The following is a 15,576-nucleotide window of genomic DNA, read 5'->3' on the forward strand; positions in this document are numbered from 1 at the left end:
CATCTGTGCTGCAGGAACTAGACAGGATCTTTTGGAGGAGCCTTGTGTTTGCACTGGCAGGGAAAGCCCTCTCTAGCATTTAGTAATTCTTAATAGTAACCCTGGTGAGCAGTTACTAGCCAAAACTGAACTGCTGAATTTCTTCACTGAAGTGCAAACAAACTGCTGAAACCCGCTAAAAAGTTGCTCACAATTCCAGCAGATGTTTCAGCCTTTTTTTTTTTCTTTAATGACCTACGTTTTCCTTTCAGCTGCTCTTCCCCTTTCCTTCCTCTCTCTGCTCCCTACCTCCACCACCAGCCTCAGATTTATTTTTAAAAGCTCTTCGTTTTTGCACCGTGGGTTGCCACAGCAGCTACATAGATGCTGAAACATTTAAAAGCATATGAATAGCCTGAGCCCTGGCCAGACGCCCGAGCTGATTCGGGGTGTGCTGACAAGAAGGAAACGAACGGCTTCTGGCTGAGCTGGTACGGACCCAAGTCAAGCACAGACAGTTCACAGCGTTTGCTCCAGCTGTGCTCACCCGGTGTGAGAACCACGCTGGTCTCAATCCTGATGCCCTTGGTGGTAGTGTCCACTGAGTGTACATTTTGCCATCTTTTTCATGCCTCCCAGAAAACAAAGGAATTGGGGGAGATCTGGAAGTGCATTGTTACATTCTGAGTTAAGCAATGGGGTTACTGCTGAAACCAAAGTCAACCACTCCTTGGCACTAATGAACCAGTTCAAATCAACCTTTTCCAAGTGGGTCTTTGTATCACAAACTCTTCTAGCGTAGCAAGGGTTCAAAGGCCAGTGTACTCATTTTGTGGCTTGTGATGCTGAATTTTTTTAGCTTGACCATACCTGACTTGGATGATCGCTTGGGCATACTGCAGGACTTACTAATTTCTTCAGACCTTCCTGAAGTTTTTCCTTCAGAAATTGTTCTTTTGGTTTTTTGGTTTGTTTTTTTTTTTTTACCCTGAACTATTTGGGGGTGTATTATTAGATTTTTATGGGTTGGATTCTCTGCTTGTTCTCACAGGTGAAAAGCAAATGGAAACTTGATCAGCCAAGAGAATCACACCCATGTTAGATGCTTGTAAAGGAGAGAACAGTGCTTTGTATTGCTGGGATGCCTACAGCTTCCATTAGAGGCTCTTTATTTATAAATATGTATTAATCCAGCCTCGAGCAAGGCTGTGACCACAGACCCACTTCTAAACCCAGTGGCAATTGACCCAAAAATGTCAGAACAAATCAAAAGACCATAAAAACAACAAAAGAAATAATCAAAGACCAGCACAAACCAAACCAATCAAGCAGATACTACCTTAACTCAGCCTTATTAAATACGATGCTCACTGAGTCATGGCTGCTCAGTGCCTTCCAAAGGGAATCATCAACAGAGAAAAATCAGTCCTGAAAGATCAGTCCTAACACGAGAGACTCCTATTGCGACAGAAATGGTTGACTGGGAGGCCTTCTCAGGTATGTTATCTCCCACAATTAGGGCTCATTCCTAATGCAGTAAACCAGAGAAATGTTGCTGAAATACGTCATTTCCCTGCACAGCTTTTGAACCACATCTAAATATGGCAAACCCTTCATGCTACATCCGGCTGCTGGCTCCAGCTCGCTGGCGTTTGGTTGAGGTCCCCGTGGAAGGCTGTCCCCCGCGCAGGGAGGAGAGGTCCCCCCACGCTTGCTCCGTGCCAGAGCCCGGTCTGACTCACCGGGCCAGGATGTCAGCACACAACAGCCAGCAACCTCAGACAGCCGCTATCTCTTGTCTCTGCCAGACAAATAAGATATCCTCCGTGGCGCGCGGGAGCCCAGCTGGAGCTGCTCCGCACAGGATGCGCTCAGATATCCTGTGGGCAACGCGTCTTCGAGAGCCCCCGCGCTCACCGGCCATGCCGGAGGCCACGCGGGTGCTGTTTATCTGCTCCAACAACCGCCTGGGCAGTCCAGCTGGGAGACGGCCCTGCCGGATGGAGCGGCGGGGGCCAGGGAACTGGCTGGCTGGGCTCTGTCGTGGCATTTTCAAATGTAAACTGGCCCCTGCACAGGAAACCTCCACCGCTGATGAAGGAACAGGGCTCAGGGGGACAGAGGCTCCTCGAACATGTCTGCAGAGCTGAAGCGGAGGTGCTCCTCTGAGATCTCTCCTCCGCCTACTGAGATGAAGAAGGTGGTCTGGGGTTCAGTCCAACAATAACCCAGCAACAACAGGGCTTCTCACTAGCTGGGAGCCCTGCAGAGCTCTTAGGGCACAGACTGAAACAAAAATCCACCTTCGACCTAACCTGATTTCTCTCTGATAATTATCTCTGATGGTTTTGATTAGGGTTCATGCCAGTGTGAAAGCAGAGCTTTTATTCCTGGGCGAATCTTGCCCCAGATGTCCAGGAATGGCCCAGAGATCCTGAGCAGAAGATCCCTGAGCTAAATCCCAGCAGCCCACTGTTTTGGGGGCCCCCTTCAGAACCAAAATGAGGACAAAAGTTACAGAGCAAGCTCGTCAGAAATGGACTTGGGAGCATCGAATATCAAACTTACAACTCTGCAGTGGACACAGAGTGAGATCGAGGGCCTGGGAAACACGGAGGAGCTTAGGTTTTGGCCTTGAATTGCTGTGACCATGGGGAAGTCACTGCCCCAGTACAGACTCCATCTCCCCTCTGCTGTGCCTTGAGACTGTAAGTGATGTGGGGCAACAACTGTCTCGCGCTGCACAGCAGGATCTTGGCCAGACAGTGTGACAGCTGGAAGCAACAACAAATATTTCCTTGCAGCCTTGCTGCAATCCCAGGGGAGACATGTCAGCCTTGGTGTGCTCCTCGTGGTACTGATAGACCCGTCAGTGAGGAGGAGTGAGATGGAGAGAGGAAATAGCTACAAGCAATTGCCAGGAAAAAAGGACTGAGAACAGTAGGGAAGTGGGCGCAGAGATCCAGTCCTGCCCTTGTGATTTCGAGTCACTTGGGGTATTTATAGCCTGCAAATCTACTGTGGCCACTTAATCATTTGCACTTATTCTCTCCAGCGTGCAGGCTGTACTGCGATAACCCATCATTGTTGTGACTGTGTGCCGATAATCTTTGGCACAATGGGAGGAAACACAAAGGCTGGGATGGAGCCAGTGACTGTGCCCAGCGGGACAGGCAGTGAATGCCCTTCCCGTCCAGGGGGACAGGGCTGGGTCACCTCTGCCAGCTGGGCTCGAGGGAAGGGGCTCTTGGAGCAGAGGGGTCTGGGTGACTGTGTGGAAGCAATCCAGGGCCTCCAGTTCCCTGTTATCTGTCCTCCTCTGCTAGACATCTTCTCTCTATACTTCCTTGTAGCTGCCTAGAGCTGCTGGAAAGCACACAGCAGCTGCAAACCCCACAGTTCTCCTTAACATTTTGGGGAGAGCCCTGTCCTCACAGCTGGTAGGACATAAAGGCAGCTCTGAGCACAGGAACCTGGAGGGAGCCATGCTTGCCTGGCCCACCAGCTGCACCTCGACTGAAACAGAGGTTCACACAGTCCTACGTAGGCGTCAAGGTAGACTGATCCACCTACCCAGGCCTGAAGAAATGACTCACCTGCTCAATGACCTTTGCACAGGTCTAGTCACTAGTGCAATTGTGCTGAGTCTGCAAACCCCATGCTCAGCCAGAAGGGATTTGAGCAGAGCTCAAAAAACCATACAGAAATAAAAGCACAGGCAGCTCCCAGTTTGGTATTTCCATCCACATAACCCTGATAGGTGCTGGCCCTACAGAAGCTTTTCTGGGCCTGATTTTCTGGTGGTTTTCACCTGGCTACTGGTCTCCCAGTGTGAGAGCAGAAGCAGACCCCCATGTTTTTTCCAAGAAGGCGAAAAGTCAGCGTATTAACATGAAAACAGGATTACTACCAAGTAGCTCTCACAAACTTGGGAATGGTGCCCAGGAGGCTGAGATCTTGGAAAGACCTTAACAACTTCCTTGGGGTACTTAATGTTATTTACCTTCCAGCAGGAGAGCTGGAAAAAATGCCAAACAAACAAAGAGCTCCAACAACCTGACACCAGTCCAGGAGCTGCTCAGCTACTGCAACTCCCTAAGAGATGGGAGGCACAGACCGTGGATTGTATACTTCCTCAGGAGGACATGAGGAGCAGAAAGGCATCTCTGTTTTTGAGCAAGGCAAGGAATTGCACAGCAGGCTGCTCTGGAGCTCTGTAAGCACTACACATTTTAACCCCTTGCTGGACATTTTCCAGGCAGGAGAGAGTGGCTTTTAAGAGACATGAAGGATACAGTGATGCAAAGCTGATCTACTACACCAGTGTAGGTTCAGTTTTAAAGCATTTCTGTTCTTACGTAGACTCTTCCCTTGCCAAGCATGAGGTTATTCTCTGGTGTTACACATCTCAAAACAATGGTTTTCGATAACTTGATGTGGCACTTAACAGACAGCATTTAATGGACTGGAACTGTTAATTATAGTGATACCAGCAACTTTGCCCTCCTGAAGAGCTTCCTACCTGAGCAGCTTCAAGCTCTTTGCAAACTATCAATCCTTGCTTTGCTCCTGGAGTGATGTGTAGCACTGTTTTACACACAGCTTGCCCCGTTCAGACTGACAGAAGAGTTTCAAAGAAATACAGACAAGTTCCTGACTCCTCTTCCCTGGTACTTCTCTTCTGATGCTCTAGCTCTCCTCCATAGCAACTTCTCTTGGGTTTCTTTCACAGATTATGTCTTCCTCATAACAGGAAGGTGCTCTAAGCCACAAAAAGCAACCTTTAGGTCTCTCCCTAGTATGGTGGAGAGTGCTAGGGAATAGCTCTTTTGAGCCTGGGACACCAGACAAATTCCAGCAACAGAGAGGCAAAGCAGATGTGCACTCTGTGAAGAAGCCACCCTGCCTCAACACTGCTGAAGGACATCACCAATTCCCAGCCTCAGTTTCCCTAGTGAGCTGCACTGGCTGACTGCTTCCTCACTGCTGGTTGAGGGCTCCTTCACAAACGCATCTGCCTAGGGATGTCCTGGGTGCCAAGGGGTGATTATGGCAGAAACTGTGAAGAGGGACCAGGTCTCAGCTGGAAAGTGAGAGGCTGGAGATGACATCCTGAGGCCAAAGAGGAAACGAGCAGCAGTAATGAGAGAGGGGGAGGCTGCTGCCTGTGCTGTTTGTGGGGCAACGTGCTGAGAGACAGACTGACACCTGGACAGACAGAAAGGCTAAAGGAAGTGACTTTCATTTCTGCAGTGCAGCTTCTGGCTGCTCCCCATTATGCCACGGCCATGGCCCTTCCCACCATATTCTCTCCAGTTACCGGATAAAGGACCTACCTGATGACAGAAGACTCCCGCTGCTGCCGCTGATAATTTTGCCTTTACTCCCCATGTTGGCCAGCTTTGAGGTCTTGAGTGTTCCAGTTTCGGTCAGGTCAATCGCAATCTCACTCAGGCTTCTTGCAGCATGAATCTTGGACTAGACATGGACACAGGAGTTAGTAATGATCTAGCGCTTCTTTAAAGCTCACAGAAGGAAAAAGTCCTTTCGCTGCAGCAGGAAACAGGCCTCCACAGTGAACTTGGATTATTTTACAAGAATAGAAGCATTCTGGCACGGTATTCACTGCTACACTTTTTACATTCTTAAGTGGGTACAATTCTGGCATCGCTTTCTGTTGTTTGTTATTTTCTCTGCTTTGCCATGCACATTTTTCCCTCTTAAACAAACTATGCATGGAGTCACTGTGTTACCACATACAATAAGAAACCTTCCGAAATGCCAACATAATAAACTGCAAAGCCTAAAGGCTAAAGACCATCTCTAGCATATAAAGGAAGCGAAATCTGCAATGAGCTTTGGACCAAGACACAGTGAGGACATGGCTTAAATGGGCTGTCATGAGAAGCTGGAAAAAAATACTGGCAGGAAAACATGTTCAGGTTATCGTCAAGACTAACAAGCTGCATGCAATGCCCCTACTGTGAGGGACCTCTTCAAAGCATTAACATTACTCCAGTAAGAAACAGCTGGCCCCAGCTCAATAACTGGCCACACTATGGCAGGGAGTCACCCATTGTACACCACCAAACGTCAACAATGTAGGCACCTACAGGGGAAAGTAAACATGTACACTGCGTAAACCTATAGAAGAATAGAATAGAATAGAATAGAACAGAACAGAACAGAATAGAATAGAATGTTGTATTATATTTCAGTTGGAAGGGACCTCCAATGATCATCTAGTCCTCCTTCTATCTTAGGAGGGAACAATTGACTTCCTAAGATGTCATCCTTTCTCCACTGGTTATGGAAGGACTTGAGACAAGATGACCAGAAAGTTCAGGTGAGATAACTCCAGAACTTTCTCTCTGTTGAGCAGTGGGCTCAGTTGTGGTTATGCCCACAGAGCCAACAAAGTCAGAAAACGTTCAGGGCAAGCGGGTTAGTGGCACTGAGCAATGAAATGAGCACGGTGGCTGCTTGCAGGGTTGGACTTACTCAGTCCTAGTGGCTGCCTTGCCTCTGCAATACAAACCCCACTGCTGGTAGCTTACCACGTATCTCCAGTCCATTCTCCTTGCAGCCTCTAGCAGGTGCTTAACATGAACAAGAGGACACGAAAATTGATCCTCAAAGTTCCCGGGGATGGCCCTTCAGTTATATACCTAGCGTTACCGGGAATAAGAACCCTGCATATGAGAGTGTCTTGGGTGGCCACAAGAATTTTTCAGTCCTTTTTGTGACCAGTACAGCCTTACGATCACCTTGAAATAGCAACTGCCACATGAGAACAACCCCAAAGCCTCTCTAGTCCTCTATCTCATTTCTGACCGGGGTCATCTCTAAGCACTTCAGAAAAAAATGTAAGAAAATTTTTCATTAAGCCATTGTGGCATAATCTGTCCACATGGCAAATTTCCTCCTGTGTCTTCTGAACAAATGCTTATGCTCTGAGCTCTGTTTTATGTATTGGTTGTTGAATTCACTTCAACAAGCCATGCTAACAAGGAGGAAACTGACAACCAGGAAGAAGCTTGCTGTCTGTAACATGGCACACAATGACTGCTGTTTCACCTCTGACCTGGAAATCATCTTCTTGCTCGCTGACCCTCATGTGAGTTCCTCAGTCATGGATAAAGGGAGCTTGGAGCTCAGCCCATTGCCCGAATCTTGCAAGTCCTGTGCTGCCGAGCCTGGCCTCACAGGGCCACTGCAATTTCTATCTCCCAGAACCCAGAAAGTTGTTGGGACATTGTGCCGAGGCTTTCCAGCTGCACAAAGACTTTTGTTCAACAGGATGGTGAAGCCCCAGTTCACCTGAGCATTCACCTCTGCACCTCCTCAAGGCCAGAAGAAACTCTTATCCCTAGTTATACAATTCAAGTGATGGGCACATCATTACAGTGCTAACAAATCAGAAACCAATTGACAGCCACGTACCAGGCTGTGATCTGTTCCCACTGGAACTAACACGAGACGGGACTACAAGGAACGCTTCCCATGATGGGATTTTCAGTGCTATTTCACATCCTCAGGAAGCAGAAATCATTATAACAAAAACTAAGGCTGAACCGATGGCTGAATGCTCTTAGCTCTGTTACTGATTTGCTATGGGGCTTTGGGTAAGACACTTAAGGTTAAATCTTAGCGATCCCCTGCCTGTTTGCACATCAATTAAATAATAAGGGAAGTAAAATGTGTCCCTGTTGCACACTATATTTTTAAGATTAATTTAAGACTTCAAATGAAGACAGCACTGGGAGAGTCTCATACCGAAAACACTCTCAGAAGTATTACCATAATTTAATATTCTTGGGTATTTATAGCCTCTATCATTACCATTCAGAGGTACCCAAATGCCTCACAAGCTTATTTCCACAACAACCCCAAGAACGGGGCGTGTGCACTCATTTATTTGAGTGCAGAGGCTGAACTACCTGCCAAGATGTCAGAGCAGATCAGGCAACCAGTACTGACCCTCTTAAGCTAATGATACAACCAGTTAGACACCCCTCATTTCCAGCAGTTCCTCCCCAAACTCAGCCCTGGGAGATGGACAGCACTCTTTTAACTTCTTGGATCTGAGGTTCCTGGTCAGAAACAAGGTTTGTGAAAGATGTTCTCCAAATAGCTCTGGAAAGCTACTTCTAGGTGAAGAGGAAGTTCCCTATTTTTATCTAACGAGATTTCCTGCTACCTGAGTTTTGACAAGCAGCCTGAGTATGAACTGCTGTCTTGCTGTAATGTCAGATCTTCGGAGGTAGTAAGTCTTCAGGCTGTTCCTATCCTGGTGATTTATCCCCTGCAGGTGCATACACTCTGTATGACCCTACATATATGCAGGGTTACGCATACCTTGTATAACCCCAGGAACAGCCATACTGATAAAACCTAGCATCTGCCTAACCCAATATACTGAGTCCTTGCAGCGGATGTCTAGGAAAGTTACAAACCCCAAGTCTCCACAGATCCTGCCCTCCCGCTCTGCGAGGCAGTGGTTTTCCTTTATTTGTAGGATAGTTACAGCGAGAAGCTCTGTAGTTTATTTCCACTCATATGGAGACTGAAAATTAGAGCACACTCTGGCCCTACCTGTTTGACTAGGCACTAACTAAAATGCTGAGTGAAGGCAATGCAACTGGAGGCTGTGGTCCTGGCCAGCATGCCAAGCCAGCGGCAGCTGGAAGTGTGCCCTACATAGGGCAAATGAAAAAATAGTGTAACACCGGAGCCTGGCATCCCTGAAGCCAGAAGAGAGGAAAAGCAAACCAGAAGAGAGCAGATAGGGGATCAGCAGAGCAGACTGATCTTCCTCCACAGAGGGTGCAACCCAAACCTGCGGAAGCCAGTGGTGAAGGTTTTAGATCCGACCGCAGTTGTGCTAATGGTACCCTGCACTAAACAGTTGGGATGGAGCATCTCCTGAAAAGAATGGGGTTAATTTTCCAAGCTGCTCAGTCCCTGCTGCCTCTGCTGCCTACAGCAATGCCAATCAGCGTCGGGTGGTCTTGTGCATTGGACAGCCACTCATCAGCGGCAGGAATCAGACCAACAGCTCATTTCGTACAGGCCACTGAGCAGGAGCCAGCACGAGGCCTGGGCTAGGCTTTGTACTGACAGCACAATAGTGGAAAGCTAGATTACATCCCATTAGCGCTCCCTCGGGCCCTGCGGTCCCTCCAGGCTCAAAAATTTTAAAGCACTTAGTGCAGACCTGCCAAGTCTCATTTACATGGAGGGAGACTGGATCATTCATGAGTCATTTCAAAGCACGGGGCCAAACTGATCCCCGGTGTTGTTCTGACAGGGTCAGAGGGTGAAGAAAAATCCATCAGTGAAATGCAAGAGTAGATGGACACTAGGGATGAATTTATCCCTCTTGCTTGCAGTGATGGGGCTTTGCTGCAGGTGATTTTTTGAAACCCTTGGCCTACTTTCTACCGGCTCATTCAGCCAAAAAGCCTTGTGCTTGGACGAACGTGCTGTTGGAAATTCCCACAAAAAGAGACTTCTCAAGGCTTCTAGGCCAAACGTTTGATTGACTCGGTGCAGTCAACAGAGCAAAGACATGTCTTGAAGTCCTACTGCATGTGTCTCCTGAAAAAAAGGGAAGCTGACAGGAGTTCTGCATGCTGACATGTTCACTTGGAAAGCTGGGGATCTTTTCAGTTTCCATGTTACGCTTGGATTGCAGGGAGAGAGAGACAGATCAGCGGGGAGCGAGATGCTGGGAACTCAGCGAGCTGGCAGGAGTTCAATGCAGAGTGAGGCTGCAAAGAAGGCTGGGACTTCACTTCCTTGCAAAAGGGTCAAAATCCAGGCAAAGCTGATTTTCTTTCTTTTTAAAATCAAGTGAAGGACCTTTTCCAGTGGAGCTGTGCAGAAGGTCCAGATCCAACTGGTGCCCAGTTATGTGAGGAGCAGGGAGTTCAAGCTTGCTTTATCACTATGTCATATCTCCCGCCATCTAATCTACATCACTGGAGTGAAGTCTCAGTTGCAGTGAGCTCCAGCAGGCTTTCTCTTCTAAGTCTGTTTTTGTTTTTCTTTCTTTTGTCAAAACGATATGAAATGCCAAGTTTGGACATGAAAGGAAGGAATATCCAAGTTTTGCTTTGAAGTTGGGGATTCAACTGAAGTGAGGACTGAGATTTAAGGGGATGCAAACCCATGCGACCTGAAACCGAATAAATGTTTGTCTAAGCCCTTATGAGCTCAAACGAAGACATTTCACATTGCCCCACTCTGGAGTATGTTTCACTGGTTTCCAAAAGCAAGAGCACATGGGTACAGTGTCCTGAAGTGACCAGTGGGATGAACTGAACAGATCAATTAGAATTGATGGATCTATCAGTCTTGACAGTGTCATGTCAAAGACGAGGACAACACACTAAAATACCAGCTCCCTTAAGAGAAAGGGACAAAAATATTTGTATGCCTTAACTTCAAAGCCTCAGCGTGACCACTGGGATTATTGTGACAAAGCACACTGACATGGTCACAGACGTGACAGGTTGACAAACGAGGGCTGGTGGGTGGTGCTGTCCGTAGGAGTGTGAGAGAGGGGAGATCAGATTGAAACACAATCTGCCAACAACAAAAGAAGTCACTAAAGGGAAGTCCTGGGCATTTAAGAGACCCAGTTTCTTACCAAAGAAATGGGAGGAGGAAGGAATCTCCTTTTGTTTGTTCGTTGCTCATGACCTAAATACCTTGCAGCTAGATCAGCAAATCCATCTGGCTAAAAGTAAAAAAAAATAAACTTCTGTTTGTTTGCTGAGTTGTTTTTGTTGAGAGCAAAACAGAGCGAGCTATGTATTGCCCTGGTGGTGCTGAGCAGAGGAGGGGGACAGGAAAGGATTACCTGGTATCGGGTGAGCGTGCAATTTTGTCCATATTCACAGCTGGCACTTAGGCAGGGGTTAGAAGTTGGCCACACCTCTAAATTCAATACAGCTCACAGCAACTAAGATGAATCCTGTTTTTTGCAACAGATGTGACATGGCCAAAGTGGGTGTAACCATGCGTTCTGCCCAAGGCATCCGAAAATCCTACCCACTCTACAATAAAGTCACAGAGATCACAATGGGGAAAGCAATGTCAGAAGGGTTTAGAGTGAGCTGGACTAATAGCACACTGGTGGCCCTTCACATAATTTCAGCAAGCCAATTCAATTCATTGAGCTGGAAAAAAAATCACGCAGCAAAGAAGAACAGGAAAAAGAAAGATCTTTTCTGTCAGTTTAGTGAGCTAAACTGGCTCATGAAGACACAGGGCCTGTGCATGGGAGGGAGCAGCCCCTGCTTGAAAATGTAGGCAGTGTTTTCAGGAACAGTAAGATATTAAGCTTGTTTCAGCCATTTTGAGGAGTATCACCCTGCAGACTCCTGCCATCTCACCAGAGATGTGGGTCAATGCAGGCAGCTGCATAAGCAGGTACCCACTCAAAACACTTTTTATCTTCTCTGTTAAGTCTTGCACTAGCATGCTTTTATGGAGAGGGACGTCTGCATGAGAAGCCTCTCTTCTGTCTCAAAGTGATCTCAAAGTGATCAAAGCGATCTCCTGCTGCTCTGGGTATGCCTAAAATTACTGTTGATGAAAGGATTAGAGGGGAAACACACACTCCTCTGTTTTCAAGGTGGTTTCTTTCATGTATTGAGCAGTCCATTGTACAGCACCAGATCAAGACAGTTCCATGTAAGGCCAGGCTGTCAGCATCCTGCACCTCTCCTTCTGCTGTGAACTTCTGTGTGGAGAGAGGAATAATACCCCTACCCTTTGTATCTAGGCAAATACAATAGTAAAAAGCAAGGGACAGCAAGAATGATTCAGAAACAGGTGTAGAGTGTGAAGCTACTTTGAACTCAGTTATGGGAAGCTGCCCTACCTTTATGACAGAGTTCAAGAACCAGAAGACATGTGGAAACCATCCAGACACGGACATGACCCTATCTGTGCGCAAACTTTGGCTCCTCCAATTTGGCCACAGTTCAGTATAACCTTTCCCTCAATCCTCGCTCCCATAGGCATGAATTCGATACAAATTCCCTCAACCTGGTCAAAGCCAGCAGGCATTTTGAGTCAATTTGCCTTCTTTTGATCTCAAGTGGAAAGGGAGGGTAGGAAAGGAGCCACCATCTGGACTTGACCTTGCTGGAACCATGGGGAGTGAGAAGAACTCACCCACCACAACATGTACTTCCCACTTCCAACATGCTTACCTTGCTTTGCTTTCTGTCCAGGTAGAATTGATGTTGACTAATGGCCATAGCCCAGATAGACTTTATTAATGCTGGACAGGCGTACCACGTGTGCACAGCAATGCCACTATGCCCAAAAGTCCTCCTGGTCACAGATGCCCTGGAGAGGAGAAAAGAATGAACTGGGGTTACACCAAGGTTTCCTCAGATAGTTTTCTGTGGCAGAACCTATACAGACCTCACAGTAAATCTGCTGTCTTTACTGCGCACACCCTTGTGCTAATGGAAAAAATGCTTAGATAATAGCAATAAATAGCTACTCAAGCCAGGAGAACATTTACTTTAAATAACTACTCAAGTTAGCAAGCTCCAGAGGACTAACAGTAAAGATCATCCAATTTGTCCAGTTCAGACTGTATTCCTGGGTTTGGCTGAGCTGATGCTGACCTGCTGTGTGTCCCAGGGGAGTCACTAATGCCAAAACATGTGTGAATCCTCTGTGTCTCATCACATGCTGAGACACATGAGGCCAAGTCCTCACACCCTCCACTACCTCTGGCTTTGGATGGTGGCTCTCAAATATTAGGACCCAGGTGACAACTAAAGATCCACAAGATCAATGGCTGCTTTAGAGAATGTGGGAGAAACCCTTCAGGTACCTTGATTTCCCCACTTGTAAACAGATGTAGCAGGACTTGCAACGTGGTATAGGAAAGGGGGGGGGACCTGAGGCTCGGAGAGGGCTGCCTAGTGCCCTGGAGAGAAGAATGTTACTCAGCGATTAGCTGAGTGAATATAAAACCAGGAAAAATAAGAGCTAAATGTTTCCTCTCTGGGACTCCCAGTTGTCCTCAAATATTAGCAAAAAACACAGGTTAGGTTTCCCCATGCTTTCACAGCTGTACAAAACAGCTTGATTATTCCTCTCCACCCCTCAACTCTAACCCCACCAGCAGAGCCCCTGGCAGCGGCACACCAGCACACACAGGCTCACAGCATCCTGGTCTGCAGAACCCCTCCTGCTGCAGGGAGGTAGCCCTGGCTTGAGTAAACCAAGCCACTGATCTACAGAGCCCCAAATAAACAAGGTCCTCCTCTCCAGTCTGTTAAGAAGAGTCTTGTGGTGGAGTACGACTGTGAAATGAATGTGAGCACTGGTATGCAGGCTAGCTCAGAAATGTGACACTTTTTTAACAGCCCTTCATGTGGGCATGTGGATGGTGAAGAGCGGCAAGTGCAAGAGACAGACTGGGGAGCTGGGTGTGCTACGGAGGGGCTGCCGCAGTCCACAGCCAGCAGGCACTCTGTGCGATGCGGATGTGGAGGTGACACTGCAGGACAGCCCAGGAGATCTATGCAGTGCAGGGGATGGTCAACTCTCTTCCCAGCACTTGGAAGTCCTCAAGTCTGCTAAGGCAGTGGTTCCCCTCCTGCACCTGCACTGGCCACCTCCCCTCTGGTGCTTGTGGGCTACAGCCCTGTCCAAACTTCGAGGTGAACATGGGGAGGGGAGGCACACGGTCAAAGAAAGTTGTGATAGCGCCAAGCATGAAAGAAAAGCAAAACTCTGCAGCAAAATGGGAACTGCTGGCCAGCTTCAGCTTGGGAGAGGGCTGACAGCTCTTGTGTCAGGGCCTTTTCAGTGCTGCAAAATGTGTTAACATCAAATTGTGAAGCTACAAATCAGAGTGAAATTTCTCTGAGAAAACAGCTGTGGCCAATGCAAACAAGGTCTGAGACAACTGGGATCTCATGTTTCAACCCTGTCCAAGTCCTTTCCATGCAACTGGAGCAGAAGACCTTGTCCCCTTACGAGTATTGTTCTTGTGAGAAAACTCCACGGAGGCAACAGGACGGCAGCTGATGATCCTAATGAGGATGGCTGCTGGTCTGCCTCATCCCTGTCACTGGACAGGGAATGAAGGCTGTGCTGGGAGGTGCTCTTGAAGCTGGGGCTGGAGAGGGGATCTAACTCTGGATGCTCTATGTTGGTTTAAGGGACACAAACCACTGCAGCACATTGGCATATAAGGCTCTAAGGCATTAAGGCACTCAAACATGGGCTAACACCTTAATTCTGGTGTCATCCTATTCAGTTCAAATGCAGTTACTTTTTTTGAACTCTCAGAAACATACTCTGCAAGCCATTCATCTTCTCATCTTAAAAGCAGTGATTTCCATTTTTTTTTTCTTTTTGGGATCTGTACATGTTTCCCATCAAAACTGCAGACCCCGCTGGTCAGAGCTGTGGTCTTCCTTTTCACAGCTGCCTTTTGGGGACCTGTGAGCCACTTGCCCATGGGTGTTTTTTCCATGACTTCCCTCCATGCATGCCACATGTGCTATGGAATTAACCCTGCCGACACCCCCTAAAACGTATCATTTTCCTCCTTTACAGGATAAGTAACACGATGAAGAGAGGTTAAATGGCTTGTTCGGGACAGGAAGCTACGGGCAGAGGCAGGGCTTAAAAACATACATTGGGCTGCCCAGCCCTGACCACAACCATGGAGCCATGCTCGCTCTCCTGCGAGTGTGGCTTTGCTGACTCAGGCTCTGGTTTGGCTACACAGAGAGGAACGTGGAGAGAGCACTGTGTTGGCTACTCCTCTGCCTCCAAACACCGAACAACTCCTCGCAGGAGTCCATCCCACTTGGCCGGGAGACTAAAACCCGAGCTGTGTTCCCACCACGCCACTGCAACATGCCTTGCTGCTTTACAGCCATAGTACCATTGACCTGGACGGCGGTACTCTCCGGATATGAAAATCAACCAACTGAATTCCCTTGTAGTGAGACAGCACCAGGCTGACAACCTGGGACAGGGTTTTGTCCCCCTGGTGTTGATCCAGGGAAACAGCGCAATGGAATAAAAAACGGAAGCTCTTCTGTGTCAGTAATTCCTATCATCTAAATACAAATGAGACAGAAGAGGTTCCTCTGTGTGGTCACACTTCATGCATGACATTCAGTTGCAAATATCGTCATGATTTTAACGTCCCAGAGCTATTTGCTTTCTCTTCCTTGCAATTGCTGCTTACAGGGAAAGGCCAGCCTGGGCATTTAGAGGCACGAGAATGCTGCTGGTTGCTTGCAGCCCACGTTTCTGACGCCTTGCCCGCTGCCAGAGGCTCAGTGGGGGAAGGAGTACACCCCCAGCTCCCGCTGCTGGAAGATCTCCCAGTGTACTCTCAAATTTGGGAATTTTCTCTGCTAGATTTCATGCAACTATTTACATGCTTAATATTAAGCAGATGCTTCAAGGCTCTGCTGACCTGGAGCTGCAGAATGGTACGAGCTGCTCTACTCAGTTTTTGCTTTAACAAAATGCACCTATGGAGACAGGCACCGCTGTGTTGGTGTGACCATGTTCATATCAGGGCAAATAAGC

General features: G+C 47.8%; 1 protein-coding gene across 1 annotated transcript in view; it reads right to left on the reverse strand.

The window, feature by feature from the left end:
* FRMD4A (FERM domain containing 4A) overlaps positions 1-15,576 on the reverse strand; it is a 209,071-nt gene that overhangs the window by 20,658 nt on the left and 172,837 nt on the right. Inside the window, exons 13-14 of the mRNA XM_075715136.1 lie at positions 12,207-12,345; positions 5,316-5,457 (exon numbers count right to left, since the gene is read on the reverse strand). Of these exons, the coding sequence (XP_075571251.1) occupies positions 5,316-5,457; positions 12,207-12,345 (281 nt within the window). The remainder of the gene's footprint in view (positions 1-5,315; positions 5,458-12,206; positions 12,346-15,576) is intronic.

The sequence above is a fragment of the Pelecanus crispus genome, chromosome 1 (assembly GCF_030463565.1).
Source record: "Pelecanus crispus isolate bPelCri1 chromosome 1, bPelCri1.pri, whole genome shotgun sequence".
In the NCBI taxonomy this organism is placed as follows: Eukaryota; Metazoa; Chordata; class Aves; order Pelecaniformes; family Pelecanidae; genus Pelecanus; species Pelecanus crispus.